This window comes from Homalodisca vitripennis, chromosome 2 (assembly GCF_021130785.1).
Source record: "Homalodisca vitripennis isolate AUS2020 chromosome 2, UT_GWSS_2.1, whole genome shotgun sequence".
Classification (NCBI taxonomy): Eukaryota; Metazoa; Arthropoda; class Insecta; order Hemiptera; family Cicadellidae; genus Homalodisca; species Homalodisca vitripennis.
The window spans coordinates 183,257,880-183,280,178 of NC_060208.1; the positions used below are offsets into that span (position 1 = coordinate 183,257,880).

General features: G+C 31.5%; 1 protein-coding gene across 1 annotated transcript; it reads right to left on the reverse strand.

Annotated features, from left to right (window-relative positions):
* Positions 1-535: 535 nt before the first annotated feature.
* Positions 536-9,935, reverse strand: LOC124355926 (piggyBac transposable element-derived protein 1-like). The gene is made up of 3 exons (XM_046807078.1): positions 9,698-9,935; positions 8,153-8,886; positions 536-598 (listed from the first exon to the last, which is right to left on the reverse strand). Exons 1-3 carry the CDS (start codon positions 9,933-9,935, stop codon positions 536-538), a joined length of 1,035 nt encoding a protein of 344 aa, XP_046663034.1.
* Positions 9,936-22,299: the final 12,364 nt, after the last annotated feature.

The following is a 22,299-nucleotide window of genomic DNA, read 5'->3' on the forward strand; positions in this document are numbered from 1 at the left end:
ATTATTATAGTTTCTAGATAGTGTTATGAAATTAAGTTACTCTATGTTATTACTCTGGAAAGTCTGATCATGTCTGATAAGTGAATATAATCTATGTTATTACTCTGGAAAGTCTGATAAGTGAATTCAAATCCTGTATTTTTTAAAATATTTGAATACAAATAAAGAACGGCGTAGGTAATTGTTTCTATTTATATCACAGGCAAAAATAAGCAAGTATTCTTTCAGTACCATTTTGACACTTCTATGGAATACTAAATTCTTTTTTATAGCCTATATTGAATCGATTACGTGATTTAATGAATTTAATACCTTTATATATTACATAATAATTTAACATAATGTCAAAGTTTCAAGGACAAAATCTTCTTCCTCAGATAAACAATTTGAACAAATAGTCAAGCAACCATGAAAAATTAAATTAAACTAGACAGCATAACATCATATATGTATAAATAACCAAGCACCTATATGTCAAGATTGTGGGACTGGATCAAAAAATTGTCACTGCACAACTACATGTCAACAACATTAACTACTGTGAGAGACTGGAGGGACAATCAATATCGGCACTTCCTGTGGCATGATGGCGAGTCATCTGAAACAAACAGAACATTGTAACAGGTGGAATTGGTTTGAAAGGGTGAAGGAGAGGGGATAAAGAGCAGATATTGGTCTTATGTTTTTGTTCTGAATCTAAAAGTAATGGTGTGTGTATAAACTTTTTTGATTTTTAAGTTTGATTGTTGTTAAAATTTCGTACTTATTTCATTTTCTAAATATTGGTGGGCAAATTGGCCACCCGTAGCACCGGGTTAGCTTAAATTGATCAGCGAATGTTATGAAAGTCTCAGTAAATTCACTATATTTGAAAAAAATTCTCCTCGTGATGTATTAATGTGGCCTACATAATTTCCAGACTAAAAATGCTGAGTAATTTTAGGATTTTACACTAGCCCTTCTATTGTATTGAATTTATGTTTTTTAACTCACTAATAAAAAGGTAATTTTATCTCGCCTTTATATTACTTATCACCAAAACTTATTATATTGTAAACATAAGTTTTTTGTTCTGCTTCCCATTTCTAGCCTTGGTTTATACGAGGTATTACTTAAAAGTTTTCTAGACACAGTTCTAATATTTTAATTTCTGCCTACTTTTCTAATATTCTCCAATAACCCCAGCACATAAGATTTTTCTTTACCATTGCTTTGCTTTCTAAGTATTTCCTACTATTTATTTTGTAATTAAATATAACAGACTGAGAAAACCGGTTTATACAAGACCCTGTTCAATCTTTTCTACTGTTTAATACATCTTTAATGCTCAGTTAAAAGTAAAAATGTCAGAACGTGTTAACTATTACGATAGCGGGATAACAAAACATATTGCAAAGGGCTCCGTGGAAGCAGATGACAGCAGGTGTTTGATCAGTCCTCAATAAAGTGGAAAACAATAGGGTCGGGGTTTATACACTAAGATTCATTTGTTTCGTAACAATGGTGAAAACAAGGCAAGTTCACTCTCGTATAAATCATAAACGTTAGAAAAACTATGTTAGCTATAACTTGTACTAATTAAATATATTATACTTGCTTGTGAGATTAAAATAGCACTGACCAATCGGGCAACTTTCAAAATTAAATTAAAATTCATATTAACTTATTTAACTCACTCTGGTTTCAATCTCATATGATAAATATAATTAAAGTTACAGCATCCTTCAAAGACATATGTATTATTTTGTTGAATATTACAAATTGACAAAATATAATAGTACAAATATAATCTAGTTAGGCAATAGCAGATTAGCTGTGAGACAAACGAGATACATTATACATTTCGGCCATTTTTGGACAGTCATCAATGTGGCAAACTATTTTGTTTTAAATAACTGCCCTTCCCTCCCCAGTAGGGCGTAGAATTTCATCTTACTGATTGCTAATATATAATATGCATGATTATTTCTTTTAGTTCGTACGAAGTACAAAGTCACACAATTATTATGTTCGAAAAATATTATGTACAAAGTAATATTAATGTGGTTTGTTTTCAAATAAGATTATGTATGCTTTTTACTGTATATTGTCATGAATTACTATTTTTAGAAGCTAGCTATGATGGTGACTTGGTATATCTTTCATTTAACTATTGTAAACAATAATTTTATAGCTTCCTATTTTCAGTTAAGAAACAAACGTTAGCTGAAGGTGTGAGTCTTTGTGTGATCTTTTTTTTATTTTTTTCAATCTTTTTTAATAGATCCAGACAAATAATTATCGACATTATGTTTCATACTACGAAAAATATAAATTGTTCCGATTATATGTAAATAAATACTCTAGTTTTTACATTAAATGCTTACATATTTGGTTTTAAACTATTTTTGACAAAACTAAATTTTTTGAGACATGTTTGCAATGACGAGTGGGATTTCGTAGTTTTAAATATAAAACAGATTTATAGACAATATAAAAATATATTTCTTGCTTTTGCTGGTGTTTAAATAATTTATGCGTTATATGACCGTTGGGATCCCTCTTACATTACCCCGTAACAGCCTAGTGTAGCCACGTGTACACAAGGATAAGTTGAGTACTCGTGCAGAGTATTTATTTTTCACTTTATCATCTGGGCTGATATAGGTTAAATATTGTTCGGCCAGCTATGTGTAGTAAACTAAATAGTGGCGTAGGTAAATAAGGTTTGGACCTAAAGTTGCTAGGGATCAATCTATAAAAACATTACAATATTATCCCACAAAAGTACATATTTTAACGTTAATACATTGTAAACGACTAGTGGAGTTTAATAAAGCAACAATCTGTAAGCCAAAAAATATTAAACATTTTATATATACCAAAACCTTTACGATGACACTTTTTGAAAGAATCACGGTTTTTTATGCAAGTAAATAACGTTTCATGGAACTACGATAATTTGCGAATTACTCATAAAGTGCTGTAATAATATATTATATATTTAAATACTATGGGTATTTCAGTTTTATATGAGTATCCGTACATTTAAAGAATCCCAGTGAAACGTAACAAAGGTAAGGAAATATTTATATTAATACGGAAATGTATTATTTATATTAATTAGGAAAATTAACATAATTTTCCAAGTTTAATAATTATTTCATTATGAACTTCATTTTAAAATCTTTTTTTCATTTTATTACTACCTCAACAACAAATTAGATGTATACTTGAAGCCAGTATGTTAAACTTTTCATTGGTTCAATTAAATACCACATATAAGAACTGACATTAAGGTGGATACATCATGAATACTTTATTGCATCAATTGCACACATATTTAAAACAACACAGATGGTTGAACAGTGAATATATTCATTATAACGGTCTACTACAATTGCTCGATATATTATAATTAATTATTATTTTGTAGGAACTATTGTAACCTAAATTTACAATAACTTCAAAAAGTAGTACTACTCGTACTTTAGTTATATATCGTACAATACTGCCTGTTAAAATTACATATTGTATCAATACACCATATTGCATAACCGCAAAACACATTTGCCAAAGTACTTATACTTAACTTTGTTTATATGTGATCTTTTACTAGAAAATATATTAGTTTATAAGCAAAATACCCCTTCCATGGAAAGTTAATTTTGAATTTAAATTTTTTACAAGAACTGTTTCTAGGTTTTAACTGCTGGAATAAGAATATGTAACCATTTCAAATGTATTAACCCCATAATCATAAAGCGTCAAGAGACATATTAAAAGAATATAAGAAAGAAATAAAAACGTGGTCTTGTTTTGTTTGAAACCAATGTTAGAAATTACATTTATCGAAATAGTAACTTGTACAGCTTCGCTGCTATTGTATTAAAAATGTACGACGTATGTACGATGGCTATAACTAAAAAGATTATTTAATGTAATGTAAGTTCATTGATAGTAAGGTTACGTAGCAAATCTATAATGATGTTTAAAACTGTAATAAGTCAAATAAAAACTAAAAATCACTGCAGCACTAAAGCATTCTAATATAGGGAAAATAAAAAGTAAAGTATGTTAGAACAGATGGTTTGTTATCAGTGACATTAGGCTTTGCCTGACGGAAGTCATTTCCGGAGTCATTTGGTTATGTTTGCATTGACAATCAAATGAGTTCAGAGCCTGCCATTTGTTTGATGGAAGAACATAACCGAGAGGCCTTATTTATTTTTAGTGAAAACAATGCTTAGGAATAATAATACATCCGATATTTTATTGAAGAAGAACTTAGTGAGTTTTAATGGCATTAAAAGTAAACATATTTTAAATTGATAAAGAGTGTCTTTACTTTTTACTTATAAAATCGCTAAATTTATAATCATCTTACATTTATAATTCTCTCTCTTCGTATTATGACGATATACATACAATTTGCATCACATTATAAAGTAGATGTAATAGATTAGAACGTTATTGTGTAGGTAAGTGGAAGTGAAGAGTTTGAGATTCGTATGTTTATTTGAATAGTTTATAAGGTTTTGGGGGTTCATAAGGTTTATTTTAAATATTTGGCCGGGCGATTTGTGTCCAATTATTAGAAGCAATTTACTATAAATCATCTGAACTTTTTATTAGCACTATAAATAACTAATCAGTTACAGTTTTAACAATCTGATTATTTTTCTCGCACATATTAGATTTTTGTATGTGTTCGTTTATTGTATAACAGAAACATTCTTACTTCTTTTGGCGTTTCTTGTTTACGTTCCACATTATAACCATATTACTTTCATATATTAACCATAATTTGTATTAAGTTAAATTAATATTCAACGATATTAAACTCTAAGATTCCTTGTAACCCTTTACTGCTGATTTTCAATAAAAAAGTTATTTATTCTATTTATAAAATCATGCGTTATTTAAGATAATCAATTATTCCTAATTGAAATAAGTACTAAAGTATAAGTTGTATTTAATACTCTCAAGAGTAATGATATCATTGTTTTACTGCACATTTTTTGTGATTAGTTGATGTTGATTTTAACGTTCAAGCAGACAAAAATATCTAATGTATAATGTATGAAATACGTGAGATAAAACTAGTTGTAAAGTATTTTAAGGTCATTATTATTATTATAGAATTTACAAAATTACCCCAGAAAATAAATATATGGTACAGAAAAGAATCGTGTATATCTGTAAATGATCCAAATTTTAGTATAATAATTAATCTGAGATAAGAATGGGTTAACAGTTAAGTACTTCAGTGTGACACATAAAAAAATACTATATTATTGTAACCTTTGTATCTCCTAAGCACTTAAAGACATAATGTGATTATTATTTTAAATTAAGTGGTAGACCATGGATATTCTCGCTCAGTCCATGTGGTAAAATGACCTTCCCATGAATGGATTATTAATCCATTTCCTGGAATAAGGCTGGAAGGAGGAGAGTAAAACCAGCTCTGTGGTGGGAATATATACAGCAATGGAATTTTAATCATCCATACTGAGATTTATCGGTCAGCAGTGGTATTTGCTACAATTGATGATTTCAATCAGTGCAAGTTTCTGTATTTTAGTTCTGGGAATAGTTGATTTTATATCGATGTAAAATATGTTTTTGTATATTTCGTTGAATAAAACACTGTTTGTTCTTCTGTTAGAATGAAATACTTTATTATAGATTAAATAGTTTAATTTTGTAAAATAAACCAGATATTAACTATGTTTAACTCCTTATGACATTCTTTAAGAATTATACTGGTACGTAAACACTCCATTACTTAAAACATAAAATAGCGATAGGCCAATAATTGTTTAAATTTGTTGTTTACAGGAAATGCTGGTCATTCATTTGACAGTATTCATAAAAACTTACTCTCTAAAGGTAATAATTCAATCATCCACTACTATTACTCAAAATGAAATACAAAAGAAAGGTTATCATTAAAACTGACAAGTTTATTAAAAATTTCGCCATAAATATTGAATAGGTTAGTTGGCTCTGCTGTCTTAGAGAGTATTTTAAGTTGTTTATAATATTAATATAATGTTAGTATATAATCATTTACATTTTCTATTCGTTCTACATGATTTTTTATCCCTATAAGTATTGTATTTTAAATAGTTGGTATTAAAGGGATGCAATTTTTTTGTCTTCGAATTGCAAATACGTAGAATACTCCAAAAAGTAATAATGATATCCGATCCAAGAAACGAGGAAAAGAAATTTTAAATAGTTACTGGTCCTCGAGCCATTGGAATGGAAAAATAATCACCGTCAACGTTTCTGAATCTTTTGAGGGCCTCCTTAATTATAATCTTCCCGGATAAAACTCGGGAGAGAGAGAGAAATAATTTCGCACAAAAAGTGTAAGGTGATTTTTATTTGAGAGGGAGAATACTATATCGATCATGGAAATACGTACGTTCATATGTGTTATATATCTTGTATTCAATTTAATTTAAATTTTCTTAAAAAAAGCCGTGAAATTTAAAACAATATTAAAGCATTATTTACTGAAACAATTTCGTGTCTTCAACGTTAATGGTTCAAACTAAATTACGAGTTCAGAATCCAAACATTATTAACAATTTTAGGTTTGATGTTATAAGGCTTTTCGTAGTTGAAACATTTAAATACATTTTTCGGATCTAATGATAGCAAAACCACTGACAACCATTACAATGGACTTAGTGTATGGCCAAAAAAGGGACCTAGGTAACACACTAATCAAATTCAGTGAGAGAAATATATGTTTATATTTAAAAAATATATAAATTTTGAAAAGATGTATTAGTCTAGGATCCGAGTGATACTTTGCACGGTATAGGCACTCAATATGTTTTTTCTTCAATTCGATATAGGAATAGCGATTGATCGCAAGCAGAGCTGGTTTTGGGAGGATATCAAACACATGTTGCAGTGGGAGGATTATAAAAAGGATCAAAAATATGATATATTTGTTTTCATCATCAGCAACCACGTTTAAAAAAATGTGAAATCAGCACCAGTTCTGTATACAGAACCTAAAAGTGGCGAATTTCCGTTTATTATAGTCATGTGACTAATAACTAACGTCAGTTTTAAGTGTATCCAGCTGAAATAAATATAATCATAGAAAAAGGTAATTGGTTCATTGCTCTAACCCTTTCGATAGTCTTCTATTATGACACATAATAGCGTGCCTGACGATCGTGTTGTTTTAGAATAGAAAATATATCTATCCGAATCAAGATCAACCGGATTGAGTGCTTATATCGTGAAAATTGGCTCTCGGCACCTATATAATTGGCATTACGCAGATGAAATATGTAAGAAGACAGTTACGCGATAAACCTTAATTACAAACACCAGTGTAATATCCCGATAAAATATATTAACAAGAATAACCAATAGGAATTAAGTAATATAGGAATGTAAAATATTATTTAACTATTATTTTAGTACGCGGAATACTAATTACATCTTTGGAAGGAGAAATAACGTCAAAATAAATTATAAAACGTACTAGGAGTAAATGTATGTAACCTTAATTTCTAAAAAATTTACATTAAATACGTTTTCAGTCGAATACTTAACCCTTTACTGCATGATTTTTATGTAATTGCTAAAATAAATACCATGTGGTCCTTATATAATCTGTTTAGCAAAAAAAAATAGTACAACATTTTTTTTTTCAATTTTAACATGCTTTTTTAATGTTTTTTTGCTGTTGGTTCAGATATGGCGCCTCATGCAATTAAAGGAAAGAAGTCCAAATTTCAGTAGAGCCATATATGTACCATTATGCATTTGACTAATAGTAATAAAATTGTACAAATGGCAGTAATAATAATAGTCCAGTTTGTTATTAAAAAAGTTTTAATTGACAAATATAAGTTGTGTTGACAAAAGATGACTAAATTATATAAAATTAAAGACCTAATTAAAAGTTTACTTATTTTTATTGAATTAAATGCAATGAGAAATCAACTCTGATGAACTCTATCATGTGTATTTACATGGTGTTAAATTTGTAAAAACAGTTGTTGTCCTTATTGAGGCACAAAGTTAGATTGCACTTAGAACACTTCACAAAGCTTCTACTCTGGCAGTTAGGCAATTTGCACCTCAACCTAGAGTCACTCCAGATAGGCCAGTGCCCTGTCTCGTCTTTTCTTACATCTTTTGGAGGAATGGCAGAAACATGTGGCTTTTTAGCTTTAGATTGGAGAGCCACATCCAACTCAGTGCTTGGTCTTCCTCGTTTTAGAGGTTGTTTTGCACCTAGTTTACACATTGTCAATGCCACTGATTCCCTAAACTCTGCCAATGGCAGAGTGACTTTGCCTTTTTCTTTGCAGACTCTTTGGTACAGCAACCAGCTGTTACACATCGTTACGTCCAGTAGGTGATAAAAAAGTCTCATGTACCACTTTCTTGTTTTCATTCGTATTTTGTACCGCCCAAGGATGGAGTTGATTTTGTCAACTCCTCCCATGTGTTGGTTATAGGTGTTAACTACTTGTGGACAGTTTATTTCTTTGATGCTTCTTGTTTTTTTGCAGTACCTTCCAACCTTGTCCTGTTTACCAATCCCCACAAAGGAGGACAGTAGAGTTACACACTTGTTGTCTTGCCAGGCAACAAGTGACAGTTCAACCTCTTCAACTTTTGCACATTTTTCAGTTGAAAATCCGCGTTCTTTTGCTTGAAATTCTGAAGGTGAAGGCAGGTTGTTTCCTGGAACTCTATCCCTCCTGACGGTTCCAAGTGCATGAACATTCCTTTTAGCCAGATGAACAACAAGTGGTACAGTAGTATAAAAGTTGTCCATGTAAAGCTGGTGATTTTGCGGTGAAATGCATCGTGACAGGCGAACTACTACTTTGGCGCATGACCCGAGATCTGGTTCACCTGGAAGTCTTCGACTTTCGTCATTTTCTTGGCCCGTGTAAATTTCAAAATTGTAGGCAAAACCACTGACCCCACTTAAAACATAAACTTTGTACCCCCACTTGTGTGGTTTTTTAGGTAGATATTGTCTAAGGTAGTTTTTGGCCTTTGTAGCACACACATTTGCTCATCAACGCAAAGCATTTGCTCGAGAGCGACTGACTTAAATTTTGATTGTAGCTCCTCAACAAGAGGTCTTAATTTGTAAAGGCGATCATGCCCTGGCTCACCCCTAGGAATTGCTTTTAGGTTGTCACTAAAATGGATAGCGCTCCTTATAAATTCAAATTTATTTACCCCCATGGTTTCAATAACAGCAGAATTCCCAATCGACTCTTTCCAGTAGCTTCGAACGTTTGGCAGTCTCACTATTGACATCATTATTACTATTCCTAAAAAGTTTTGCAGTTCAAGAACAGTGATGCTCTTTGTGGTGTTAGGGTCTTTTTGAGTTAAAAATAAGTTTGACTCTTGAACAATATTTTTCAATAACTTATCATCAAAGAAATATTTTAAAAAAAGCATATGGAGTTTCTAGGTCCATAATTTCTTGAGACAGCTTCTCATTTGCTTTGTCAAACGGCATTTTTTTTATGTAAAATACTTGCATCAGCCCAAGGAATTCCCGGCTTATTCTTTTCTTTTACAGGTTTTTGTTTAGGTTTTTTTCCCACTGTATTTTTTTTAGTTTGACTAGCACATTTTTTCATACAAAGATTAGGTTTTTTAGGTTTGGTATTCATACAAGTATTACTAGATGTACCAGACGTACCTGGCTGTGGACTTGGAGGAGGGATATTTTCATCTTCATCGCTCGATGAATCAGTAACTTGCGAAGGATCCAGTTTAGCATAAACAGGTTGTTGTATTTTTCTTGGCGTTCTCCTGTCGTCTTCATCACTGCTTACCTCAAAGTCTGGATCAGCGTCCACATCGTCCAAGTCTTCACTACAGTCAGATAAGGGTAGCAACGCATCAAGAATATCAACAGTATTCAAAAACTCGTCCATATCTAAAAAAAGAAGAAAACACTTAGTTTAACTTGAAAAACTAATGTTACTAACATTTGTTTATATTAAGACAAATAAGAAACTTTTTTTCATATTAATGACTTAAGTGCATAATGGCACAAATATGATCCAATCATAAATTGGTCAGTTTTAAGCCTATTGCATGATGGTCCATATATGGACCATTTGAAAAATAAACATTTATAAACGTAAGGAAACAGCAATATAACTTTAAATAGGTTCAATATGATCTACATACCTCATAGAAGGTGAATATGTTGGTCTTTTTCATCAAAACTCACAATGAACTTGTTTTTCGCACTTAAGAATCAGGCATTTATAGGTTAAGTTCACATTAGGAGTGTCACCATGTGCTGAGTGGAAGGAAGCAACGGTGCTGCAACCTAGTGGCAAAATCTGAAAGCTCTTAACTCAGCTGGTAGTGCCAGATGTGGAATGTCATGCATTCAAGACTTTAAAAGACATTTTTGAACACAAAAAAAAAAAAAATAAGTGGATGGTTCATATAAGGTCAACGATGCAGTAAAGGGTTAAAGGTTATGCGACAAAACAGATGAAGTATTCAGCAGTAATTTACGTGCATACTTTGTTGAATTCTTGTTATTCTTGTTTGTACCGTTTCATTAACAAGTCACGCAAAAGAAAGGTACTTAGCCCGAGAAAGCAAATTATTCATTCTAATATTCACCTTGAGAACTATTTTACTTCATTATCATTTACCTGATTCTAAAGGTCAGACTTCAGGGTCTGGAAAACCTTCCGTTCTGTCCGTGAATAGCCGCACTATATCTTGAGAACGAATAACCTACAGACTTAAATTTTTTTACGAGGCTTAATCTCTCTACACAAAAATCGAGTTTAATTATATCATCCCATGTGTTTTGGGTGAGCGTTAGCGAAATTGTATAGTTAGGTCTTGAATGGTAACTATGACGTAAAGATGACGTTGCAGGATACATAAACGTGTGAAGCAACTGATTGCAGTCATGTGACATTTTAGCGTAAAATATAGTATCACATATAGTCCAATGAAATCAGCTATAGAATTGACATTTGGCAAGCGACCTCAGCGAAACCTGTTAAGCGACACGTACTGTAGTGGGGCACTCCTTCATTGAGTTGAAAAAAGTGCTAGGAACTTTCCGTCTTGAAGGATAATGTAACTATCTACATCTCGTCACGTCATAAAAAACATAGAGTTTGTGAATAAAATAGATAAAAAATCTTTAAAATTTTACGCTGATTTGCAACGTATTAAATTTCAATTGCAACAGATGTAGTTGTTAAAATATGCAAAAACTATAGATTATAATGAAATTTAACGTAAGTCAATGCCAATGTTTCCATAGATCGAATTTAATACCAGTGATCTGTAATATGCAATACTGATTAATCTCGATCGGCTGAAACTAATACAAATATATTATTTGTCAGCGAATTAACCAGTACCTATTAACTGGTATATCTTAAGAGTTAATACAATTTCATTTATGTCTAATTAAGTGCTAATAATTAATTTTGCATGTATATATACAATAATTAAATTCTTATAAATGGTAATAACCGAATTCAATTTCAATAAACATTGAATCACAAAAAGTACTTGCTCTGCCGGTACATACACACATAAACACAATGGCCTAGCAATATTCCAATGCATACTCTTTAGATTATTAGCCAAATATTTGATTTGAAAATTATGTGCTAGTTTAGGATTTTAAAACCCTACAGAATCTTACGTTGGGTTTGGTCGTAGTTTTATAATATTGTTTACAGTAACATATTCTAAATACTTAAAAGAAATATGTACGTGTCAGGTTGTGAACTGCAAAATCCATTCCAGTAAATGTGTGGACTGGAGAGGCTTTGATGTTGAGCAATACATGGAAGCTGTTGGTCAAATACCGTTATATTCTCACATAACAGTTTCTATAAGGTTACTCATTCCAAATATCTTTTATTTCCTGGACATATTAATTTAAAAGCCAGTTTGTTTTTTTATAATATAATAAGTTATGATCAGTGTGACAAGCTGAGGATGTCTCCTAATGAACATCCAACACTAGAAAGCTGCATCAGCTTTTTTAAATTTATATCCAACTTTTCATAAGTGGTTAACATGATTCTTTACTTCTTTTGTTAAAATCTCATAATAAATACTTTATTCACTTCAAAACTTTATCAATATAAAAAAATGAGAAAGATCTATTACACTTAAAAAACAGTCCTTCCACGCCAGTCAGACAAAGTAGATTGATTTTGTGAGAAATAATATATTATTAAATTATGTTTATGGAATTTACGTATATTCAATACCTCAAAAACCGTAATAAGTACAAAAAAACTTTATAACAACAAGTTTAGGAAATGCTATGAGCATTTCAAAACTCATTTCCTCCTTTCTATAGGTTTATAAATAATGGAGACTTAACTTTTTTTTAAGTTTAATATGCAGCCATACTGAAAATAAATAGCATACATATCTGGCTTACAAACCTATTTCAGATATTAAGGCAAGTAAACTAGTTTTGAAAATATTTCAACATGTACCATATTTACATTTAATAAATGTTTTAAAACGTTCGAGCACAAAAATGTTATTACAAAACCTTCAGTAAACCTTATAATCATTTTAGAACCTTTTCTGTTTTGTAGCTAGGTTTATAAATAACGGATGTTTTAGTTTAAACGGCCCCTATATTTAAAAAATGGCCGAGTCACCAACAATCTGGCGAATGAACTTAGCCGAGACTTGTATGGGCGTTTGCGCTCTTTTAGGACACTTATGGCACAAGTCAGGTTATATAGCATACTAGCAGTTCCCCGCGGTTTTACACACGATATCCTATTGAATATCACGCATGAAACAGGCATGTTATTTTTAAATGGCTCAATAGACACACTTGAAAATAAGTGATGGACATTAGAAGATTCTCCAGTCTCCTGATCCACTTCTAACGAATTGGACTTCAAGTTTAAAGAGTAATTACTAGAGGTCCAGAAGTCAAATAATAAATCACTTTTTATGAATACCGATGCAATACAGAAATTCCTTTGCAACATTATATAATATTGGAACGAATAACTCCTATAATGTCAGTAACACTTAAAATATTCTAGGTCAGAGTGGAAGAATACTAACTCTGTCGTAGTAATCTCAGTAAAACACTAATTGTACAATATAAGGTAGTAATATAATGAATAAGTAAATAAACGGTTGTATCTGCTTTAATATTAACAAAATGGTGCATGTTGAAAATGTTGTATGTTAAATAACAAAATTATATAGTATAGTATAAACAATTTATAATGTGCAAACAATTTTCCATTTTTCATTAGAATTTAAGCAAAAGCTTTGAACGCATAAGCAAGCACGACCACTTCAAAGGTTTCCCTTGCACAAGCCAGGAGCATAAAACACGTCAAAAACAGCTGATGCCTCTTAACTGACAATAATGTTAGTCAATTGAGTAAATAATGCAAGCCCAACAATTTATAGCTTACCGGTACTTTTCGAATGCAAAGTCCAGTATCTGCTGTTTAAAAGCACGTGTTTTAATACATGAGTTTTGCCTTAAAAAGAATAATACAGGATGGTCGGTAGAGGTGCTGGATTTCCTTATTATTCTGTTTGAAATAAAGAGCCTCAATTTTAAATACACACGGTAAGCAAATACATTTATTGGGGAAATCAATGCATTTAATAATGTTTCAAATGTTGGCAGAAGTAAGAATACTACTAGAAAATCTATTAATTGCTTTGTTTAGTTGGATTTAATGTGGATAGTCAAGGACTATAAAGAAATATTTTAACAATAAACTGCTATAAAGTGATAATAATGTCGTAGCATTCATTATGAGGTTCGTTAATACACCATGGAAAAAATTGTGTCCACATATTTTAGAAATATCTCCTTGTAATTAATTGTATAATTATTGGTTTCACTATAATAAAAAAAACTTAGAGTGTATATTTGTTTCAGGTAATGCAACTTTGCAACAACATTTTTTGAGCCGGTAAACTTACCATTATATATGATGATTTAAGAGTGCAGTGATAATTTAGTTGATTTAGATTTTATTTAGATTGTTTCTTTGTGTGGTCCATATAAATATTCCCATTAATAAAATAATACTTTATTTAGGAAACAAAGGTTATTGGTTATTGTATTAATTTATTCTAACAAATTTTGGCGAAAATTACAAAACGTCTAAATGCATACTTGACAATAAGTCACATTCTGCGTAAAATGTGTAAAATAATAATTAGTTATTGTGTAAAGTAACATTCTTCAAAGAGGAATTAATGACGTTTTGGTAGTGAAAGTCTTGCTAACTATATAAAAACTTTAATTGATTTATGATTGATATGCATAATACACTTTATCAAATGTAGCGTGTATCGGTTAGAAGATTTGTATTATTCAATAAAAGTTTAAAGTTAATACAAATAATTCAGTGAAAGTAATTAAATATGCCGAAGTATCCTATTTCTAGCTATTCATAATTTCGATCAGTCATAATTTGGAAATATCCTATTTATTTTAATAATTGTGTTGATAGTATTATTTTAAATATTTTATATTATGACACTTACAATTTTGCGGCATTTCCTGCCTTTATGTTTTCTCCATCTATTTTCGGATCTGCATACTGAGATATAAATCACTGACATTGTATCTGGAATAACGCCGAATCGAATCGAAAATATACGTGGTTTATATTTTATCTAGTTGGTCACAATATCAATAGAGACCCATTAATGTAGACGTAGTTTTTAACAATTTAAAAAACATATCGAATAAAAGATGGATTTTAATGTTTCACAATTACATTTCTTTGTGTCATCAGGCCATAAAGCATAATATGAACTTTAATGTTTGCTTTAATGTTTAACTTTAATTTTTAAGTTTTTCGCAGACTATATTAGTGCAGCGTTAAGCACTGTTATTGATATTAATGGTTATATTTGTTGCGTTATTTATTTTTTTTTAAAGAACCGTAGCTCCTTTTAAGCCTTATTCTACTTGACCACATGCGTCACTGGACTAAATCTGACTCATTTAAAAATGAGGAAAAATAATTTAATGGTAAAGATAACAACCATTCTTTGATATAAATGCATTAAATAAATAAAAAGTGAATAATGTAATTATAGCTGTAACTGTTCATGACATTCCTATCACGTATAAATACGCTAAGTTAGAGAGCATTGATTTTGTCTCAGGCAAAATGCTTTTCGTTAAAATAGAAAGTAAAATAAATCATTTCAGTTCACCATATATTCTAAAACCCTACACAGTGATAAAAATGTAAAATTGTGTGGGAAAATTATTTTTACAATTTTATAGAAGTAAGGGAGGTCAACCACGTCCCTTAGTAAAGTGTCTTAAGATTGTTCGTTCATGAAAATAGGCTCTTATAATTTCGCTATATTTAGTAATGACACTGTCCAAGTAGAGTGTATAGATATCTAATGCCAGATTTTTAAGGATTTTATATAACGAAGTATAGGGAATTATAACACTTTCAAACCGATTGTTCGTAGATCCAGAGACTAAAAAAATAGTATTTACCGTACGAACTAACATTATATTCTGAAAGTGTTGCCTGAAGAATATTTCTGACATAATAAAATAAACTTAATGACCTTCCAATAACATCTTGAACACTTACCATACATGGCACAATGTCTCCAATAAAGAAATTACTGCTTCCTTAATTTCTATCCAATGTTGAAATTCATAGATGGTCGTGGCTCAAGCTTGGAAACTCGCACAGGAACAATAAATAAGTTCATGAAGGATAAAGCACAGAACCCAAACCAATTACCCTTCAGCCGTGATATTTATTAAATTAACACAAGTAGAGAATGTTCACCCGTTAAGCATATACAATCAGAATTAATTTCCTCTAATTAAGTATTTAAGAGCAAAGTACCGTAAAGTTTGTAATATTAATTACTTAAAACATACCAACTCAAATGATGCATATTTTTATATTGATGCATTCAATACCATAATATATTTTATCAATCGACGTATTACACTCCTTCAAAGTCAAACAATCAAGCTTTGGCCAGTTCTCAGCAAATGAGTCCAATCTCTATTCTGTACATTGAAATGCCACTGGTACTGGAGAATCCTAATGACCCGAGCTTTTGTTTGGTTCCCTTTTAATGTTTGGCTCTCGCGATTTATTAATCAAATGCTCGTTTTAGACGTGTCCTTGTCAAAGAAGTGGTTGAAAGCAACTATGGTTGATTAATTGGATGAACTTTCGCAAAGCCGGTCGCTCGAGATCATGGGAAAGTTTATTTATGTCTGCCTGCCTGTCTGCACGATATCTCAAATACGAGCTGAAATTTGGCTTGAATTTCAATTTAGGTAATATTGATTTCAGTGATTGTGCATGTCCACTAAATTCAAATCCATGTTTAAATTTGGTTCTTTTGTTGAACAGTTTTAAATTGGTTTTAAAGGTAACCATGAGGACAATTAAAAAATAAAACATAAACTTGTTAGAAATCTGAATAAAAATAATATTTAAAAACATTTATTTTTTGTTGAGGTGTGTAAAAAGTAGCTTAGCAACCTCAGCGAGGACTGTTACGTGACGCGTAGTTTAGCGTACTCCTCCTTTTATTATTTAATGATTTAAAATAATAATATATATTATTAATAATAAATGTGTTTAGCAACATATGTCAAATTTTACTCAAAATACGAACGCAAGCTCAATTAATAAGAACAGTGCTAATGTTAGAAGCAGCTTGATACGTTTATCGATATCGTCTGAGTTTAAATGGCTATAATGAAACGAAGTGGTCATAGGAAATGTGATAAATTGTTGGAATTAACTACACCAAGACTACGTAAATTAAATATAAAGGCCTAATGTACGTTAATTCTTAAAACTGTTAAAAATTAGTAATAAAATATAACACTCGATACTAGCAGAAATAGGTACTAGATATCAAATACATTGAGTAAATAAAAATACATTATAACTTTTATAGTCAAGTTTATTTTATATCGCTGACGTAAATCAACTACAGAAGGGAAGCTAAGTGTGTGTAAATTTATGTAGTAGTACATTTACAAGTTTTCTTAATAAAGTACGTCATACATATAAATTAATGTTGCTCAGCTTTCACTTTAATACCAGAATAATCATGGCTTTGTAAATTACATTCATTAGTCATTACATTACAATGCTCCTTCTAAAATTAACTTTACCTCTACGCGTTTTACGCCTTTATAATACCATGATCAATTCGTTTTAAGAATTATATTACACAAAATAAATAAATTTAAATTGTAAATTGAAACAAATCACACATAAAAGTGCGTATGTACGTACAAATAGCACTTGATTTCTAGACCTAGAGTTGGCAGAACAATGTGTACTCTAAACATCCCGAGAGTTGGAACTCCTTCTATAAGAAAGGTCCATTTGAATCAAAGTTGGACATATTTTGATAGATGAGGTCTTAAAACAAATTATATTTCAGGTAAAGATACATTTTTCGCACTAACTAATATAACTTTTTTTATAGCGACGTACTGGAGTTATAAGTTACTCGCGCAGGGTAGTGGCATATGATGATCGTCAGTAAAAAGAGATCGCCATTTTGTTAATAAATCTAGTATAGGAGTTAAATTTAGTAAAAATAGTTAAAATATTTATATTAAGTAATTCTTGTTGAGTCATGTATTGATTTTGCTTTTTGATCTGGCCGAAAATGTGTTCATTAACATAGCTTATCACGGTTCAGTATTCCATATTCTACAAACATCAAATTACAAGTACCATTGCAAACTTAACTTTCATGTTGAGATTCGTGCTGTGTTTTTTCGCAACCACTTCTTTTACACAGAATTTTTCAGTTATATCTAATACTATTCAGTCTCGCAATGTATTCTATTCAACAATATAACACAAATCCTATGGCAACTCATTTACGTAGGCGTAAAATGTAACCTATATTAATATTTAATCATAACAAACTTATCTAAACTTAGATATTAAATTTATATTTAAAAAATCAAATATTCTACAAGATGGAAGTACAAATGTTACCTAATAATAAATATCAATTTGCCTGTGCCACTTAGTAACAAACTCGAGGAAGAGACGTACAAATGGCGGCGGTAACTCAAGTTGACATTACAGTCCTCCGACGTCACGTCGCTGTCACGTGATGTGGCGAAATGATCCTGTAAACTAATAGCCCTTATCTTTTACAGTCGTTATAAGAAAGCGACCTTTATAGTGAATATTAACAGCCCTTGGAAATTTAAATCGTGCAGAGTTATAAAAAAATGTGTTTTAATCGTATAGTGTTCTTAGTAACATGTTAAAAAAGTCACGCAACAAATGTTAAACCTATCCTTCGTAAAAATTTATATGAAAAATACCATAATATGAATAACTTCTCTAACGCTCAGCCTATCACTAGAGCGGTTGTAAAACATTACGGTTTCTTTTTTGACTATCCACACGACATCTGGAGGGCGAACTGATACAAAGACTTTTTTAATATTCTAATTTCTATGAATCTATATCACTTTATAGCAGAGCTGAAACTTTCATACGCTGTCTATTAAGAAACAATGGTGACAATGAGAAAATAGAAAAATAAATAAATTGTTAAAACATTTAAAACAATTATATCTCATTTTAAAATTTGAAATGGTCCCACATTTAGGCTAATTACCCGTATAACTACAGCATTATATTTTGGTACGATATTTTGTGAAATATTCTATCTTTAGACGTTAACTTTTGCATGAAATGTCATTTCTACGTAAGTTCTATGATACTGGATGTCCAACCATGGAACTTGGCTCAGCGTTGAAGCCTGTCGTTGACACTGACACAATTTACTTTTGTCTGCAGATGAGAAGATATCTTTTCAATATGATTACTACCTATATATCTGGCTGCAGGATATCTCGAGAATGAATGGAGCTGTGGACATGAAGAAACATCAGCGGAGTATGTTACGCAATGCGTGGTGTAGTCCATTCTACTTTGTGATACACGAATTATGTATTAGGCTAAAAAGGCTAAAATGTATCAGCATCTCTTCCTGTTTATATTTTTCTTGCGTTAGTTTCTTAATAAATCTCATGAACAAATTCATTAAGAGTGTTTTTATACCCGCACTTTGACCAAATGTGCCTTGGCTTTCAAAAACGTACACCATAAAGTATGAATTTATTGCAATTTTCTATTTATATTTGGAGCATCTACTTGTAACTCTTATCCCAGATTTGTCAACTTGTACTAATAGACTACTGAATGGATTTTACGTTTGGCAATTCTCGCTGTTGGTTAAATAACTTTTCCCTTGTATATAGAGGTTTAAATAACGGGTGAGTCTAAAAGGACTTTACAACTTTGAAACTATATAGATATTTATTGACTTTACTTACAGACTTGATATATGTGTCATTTTGTAGAAAATTACTTCAAGTTTGACTCCCGTAGTGCTGTAGTAACAAGTTCCGCCACTGCGAGCGCCAGCTTCGTCTGTACTAAAATGGCTACTTTCACTCGTGCGGAGCGTCCTCGCTGTGTGTTATTGTTCTATGTGTATATACTAGTGTTCAGCGTAGATTTCGCACAGAATACGGAAGAGACCCTCCAAGCAGGCCTTCTATTTACAGTTGGCACAAGAATTTTGTCGACAGGTTGTTGTGTTCGTCATGAGAAATCGTCAGGTCGCCCACAGGTTAGTGATGCTACTGCCGAACAGGTCAGGGAAACCTTTGCCCGTAGTCTTAAAAAAATCAACGCGGCGGGCAGTTGTGGAGACTGGAATTCCACAAGAGACAGTTTGGTGAGTCCTACGGAGACGTTTGCACTTAAAACCATACAGACTTACGATGGTACAACATATCACTGATGTAGAAAAAGCTGCTCGTGGAGAATTATTTGCTGTAATGTTGGATCGAATTGGGGAAGATGAGACATTCCTGAACTCAATAACCTTCAGTGATGAGAGTACCTTTCATATCAGTGGTAAAGTGAACACCCATAACTGCAGAATCTGGGGGAACGAAAACCCAAGAGAATCCCTTCAACGAGCTCGGGACAGTCCAAAAGTGAATGTGTTTTGTGCGATGAGTAAATTTAAAGTGTACGGGCCATTTTTCTTCATGGAGAGAACTGTTCCTGGTATCATTTACCTTGATATGTTGCAGAATTTTTTGATTCCTCAAATTGATGAAGATGAACAACAGGATGCTCCTTTCTACTACCAGCAAGACGGAGCACCACTTCACTACTTAACCGATGTTAAGGATTTCCTAAACGGTCGTTTTCCAGGTCGCTGGATTGGGCGTTCAGGACCAATTACATGGCCTCCTCGTTCACCCGATTTAACTCCTATGGATTTTTTCTATGGGGTTTCTTTAAAGATAAAGTGTATGTTCCACCTCTACCAGCCAGTCTTGTTGATATAAGAAGAAGAATCACAGTTGCGGTTGCTGAAGTTACGCTAGATTTGCTAGAACGGGTGTGGCGAGAAATTGATTACCGGTGGGATGTTTGCCGTAACACTAATGGAAGTCACATCGAACCGAAATAAGAATATGACAATAAGCTTGAAATAATTTGCTACAAAATGACACATATATCAAGTCTGTAAGTAAAGTCAATAAATATCTATATAATTTCAAAGTTGTAAATTCCTTTTAGACTCACCCTAAATAATTAAAATTTACTAAACCCGCTTGACAAGTTCAGACTTAGTGGTCAAAGCATGAATTATCTTATAAATAAAACCGAGTCGCAAAGGGTGGAGAACGGCTGGAAAAAGTTTGGAAAATCTAGTTTGGAATAATAATAGCTGTTTCCCGCGGCTTCGCACGCTTTTCGTAAGCTTTGCTCGTGTACGAGCATTTATGGCTTAATTGAATTATATTTCCAACGCCTTGCGTTTGCCTTTAGGCCACGACCAATCTTTAATAATTGTTTATTGCACAAGTACATGTACGAGTACTTTATTATAAAGCAGTCTAACACTCAAGCTTTAAGTTCAACCAGAAATTTATTATAAAACAAAGATACTTCATGACAGCGCCTTCACAAAGTGTTAGGCTATTTAATATAAGTAACTGCCTCGTAATTTCAATTTGTAATTTTCAGGCGCTTTGAACACTTTTATGTTTTGCAGCGCCGCCTGATGGCAAGTTATATCAATGTGCATAGCGTATAAACTTTTTCAGTGGAAACATACATATTCATACAAATTTTCATAATGGTCGGTCAAATTGTTTCTAAGTTTATCAATATCATATATACAAACATCCTCTTTTATATGTATAAACTATTGATGTTCAAAGACAGTTTTTTGTAAAAGAAAAAAATGAAACGTTTTCCGTGGATATTTTTAATATGGACAAATAATTAAAATATGTATGTATCATAATCTAAACTTATCTGATACCAAACAGTTTGTGACACTTTTAGCTTATGCACTCCACAGAAGCTGAAATATGTTTTTTACATTCCAGTCATTAAAGTAACAACACTATCTTAAGCCATCACTTTGAGTACAGACTTTTTCCACATACACATTAAATACTTAAAATATACTTTGAACTTCTAATTTAATAAAATATTAAGTATATAGTTCTTAATTTGTAGTGTAATGCAAACAGTAAAGGAAAAGTTTCTATAAAAACGTTACTATTAGATTGCGCCAAGGTCAGATACGAAGTAGAATTAGAATGGTTTCAAATGACCATTACAATCATCAACGCATAAAACTGCTTTGATTTAGTTTTATACGTATATGATTATATTTCAGGATTGTTTCGTTTGCCATTTAAAATGTGCTATTCATAGAAATGTTAAGTTTATGTTTCTTGAATAGTTGGTTTCCTCCTTTTGATATATGGGACATCGTATTTATTGCCTTTTCTCGTTGACACGTTTCACTATAGATAAAACTTAATCATATGGTCATATAGTCCTTGAATGATATTTGTACTACCATTGCTTCTCACTATTGACAAAGAGTGCGTTGGGGTACTTTATGTTGACTGCACAAGGCTGCAATCACAATGAAACATGTTACGGAGAAGAACCAACACATTTCTTCCAGACATTCAGAGGCAGCAAGTCAACTATTCATAATAATATCGAACAAGTCTGGACCTAATAGAATAAGGTTTGTGCTCGTAACTTAAATGTTATCAAGAGGGTATCAGTTTCAATTATCTTACCTCGGTGTTATATTACCTGAAGTTATTTATAGTTTGCTATTAAACATTTATGAAAGTTCAGCTAAGAGTTTGAAGTTGAAACTAATTACATTCAGAAGCAGCAA

What these genes read in the sequence shown, in the direction of transcription:
- LOC124355926 (XM_046807078.1), bottom strand. Translation starts at nt 9,935, where the DNA reads ATGGACGAGTTTTTGAATACTGTTGATATTCTTGATGCGTTGCTACCC. An exon ending in TCCTCCAAGTCCACAGCCAG is followed by an intron (nt 8,887 to 9,697) that starts GTACGTCTGGTA and finishes GAAGACTTCCAG; the next exon opens with GTGAACCAGATCTCGGGTCA. An exon ending in CTGCCATTCCTCCAAAAGAT is followed by an intron (nt 599 to 8,152) that starts GTAAGAAAAGAC and finishes TGTTTGTTTCAG; the next exon opens with ATGACTCGCCATCATGCCAC.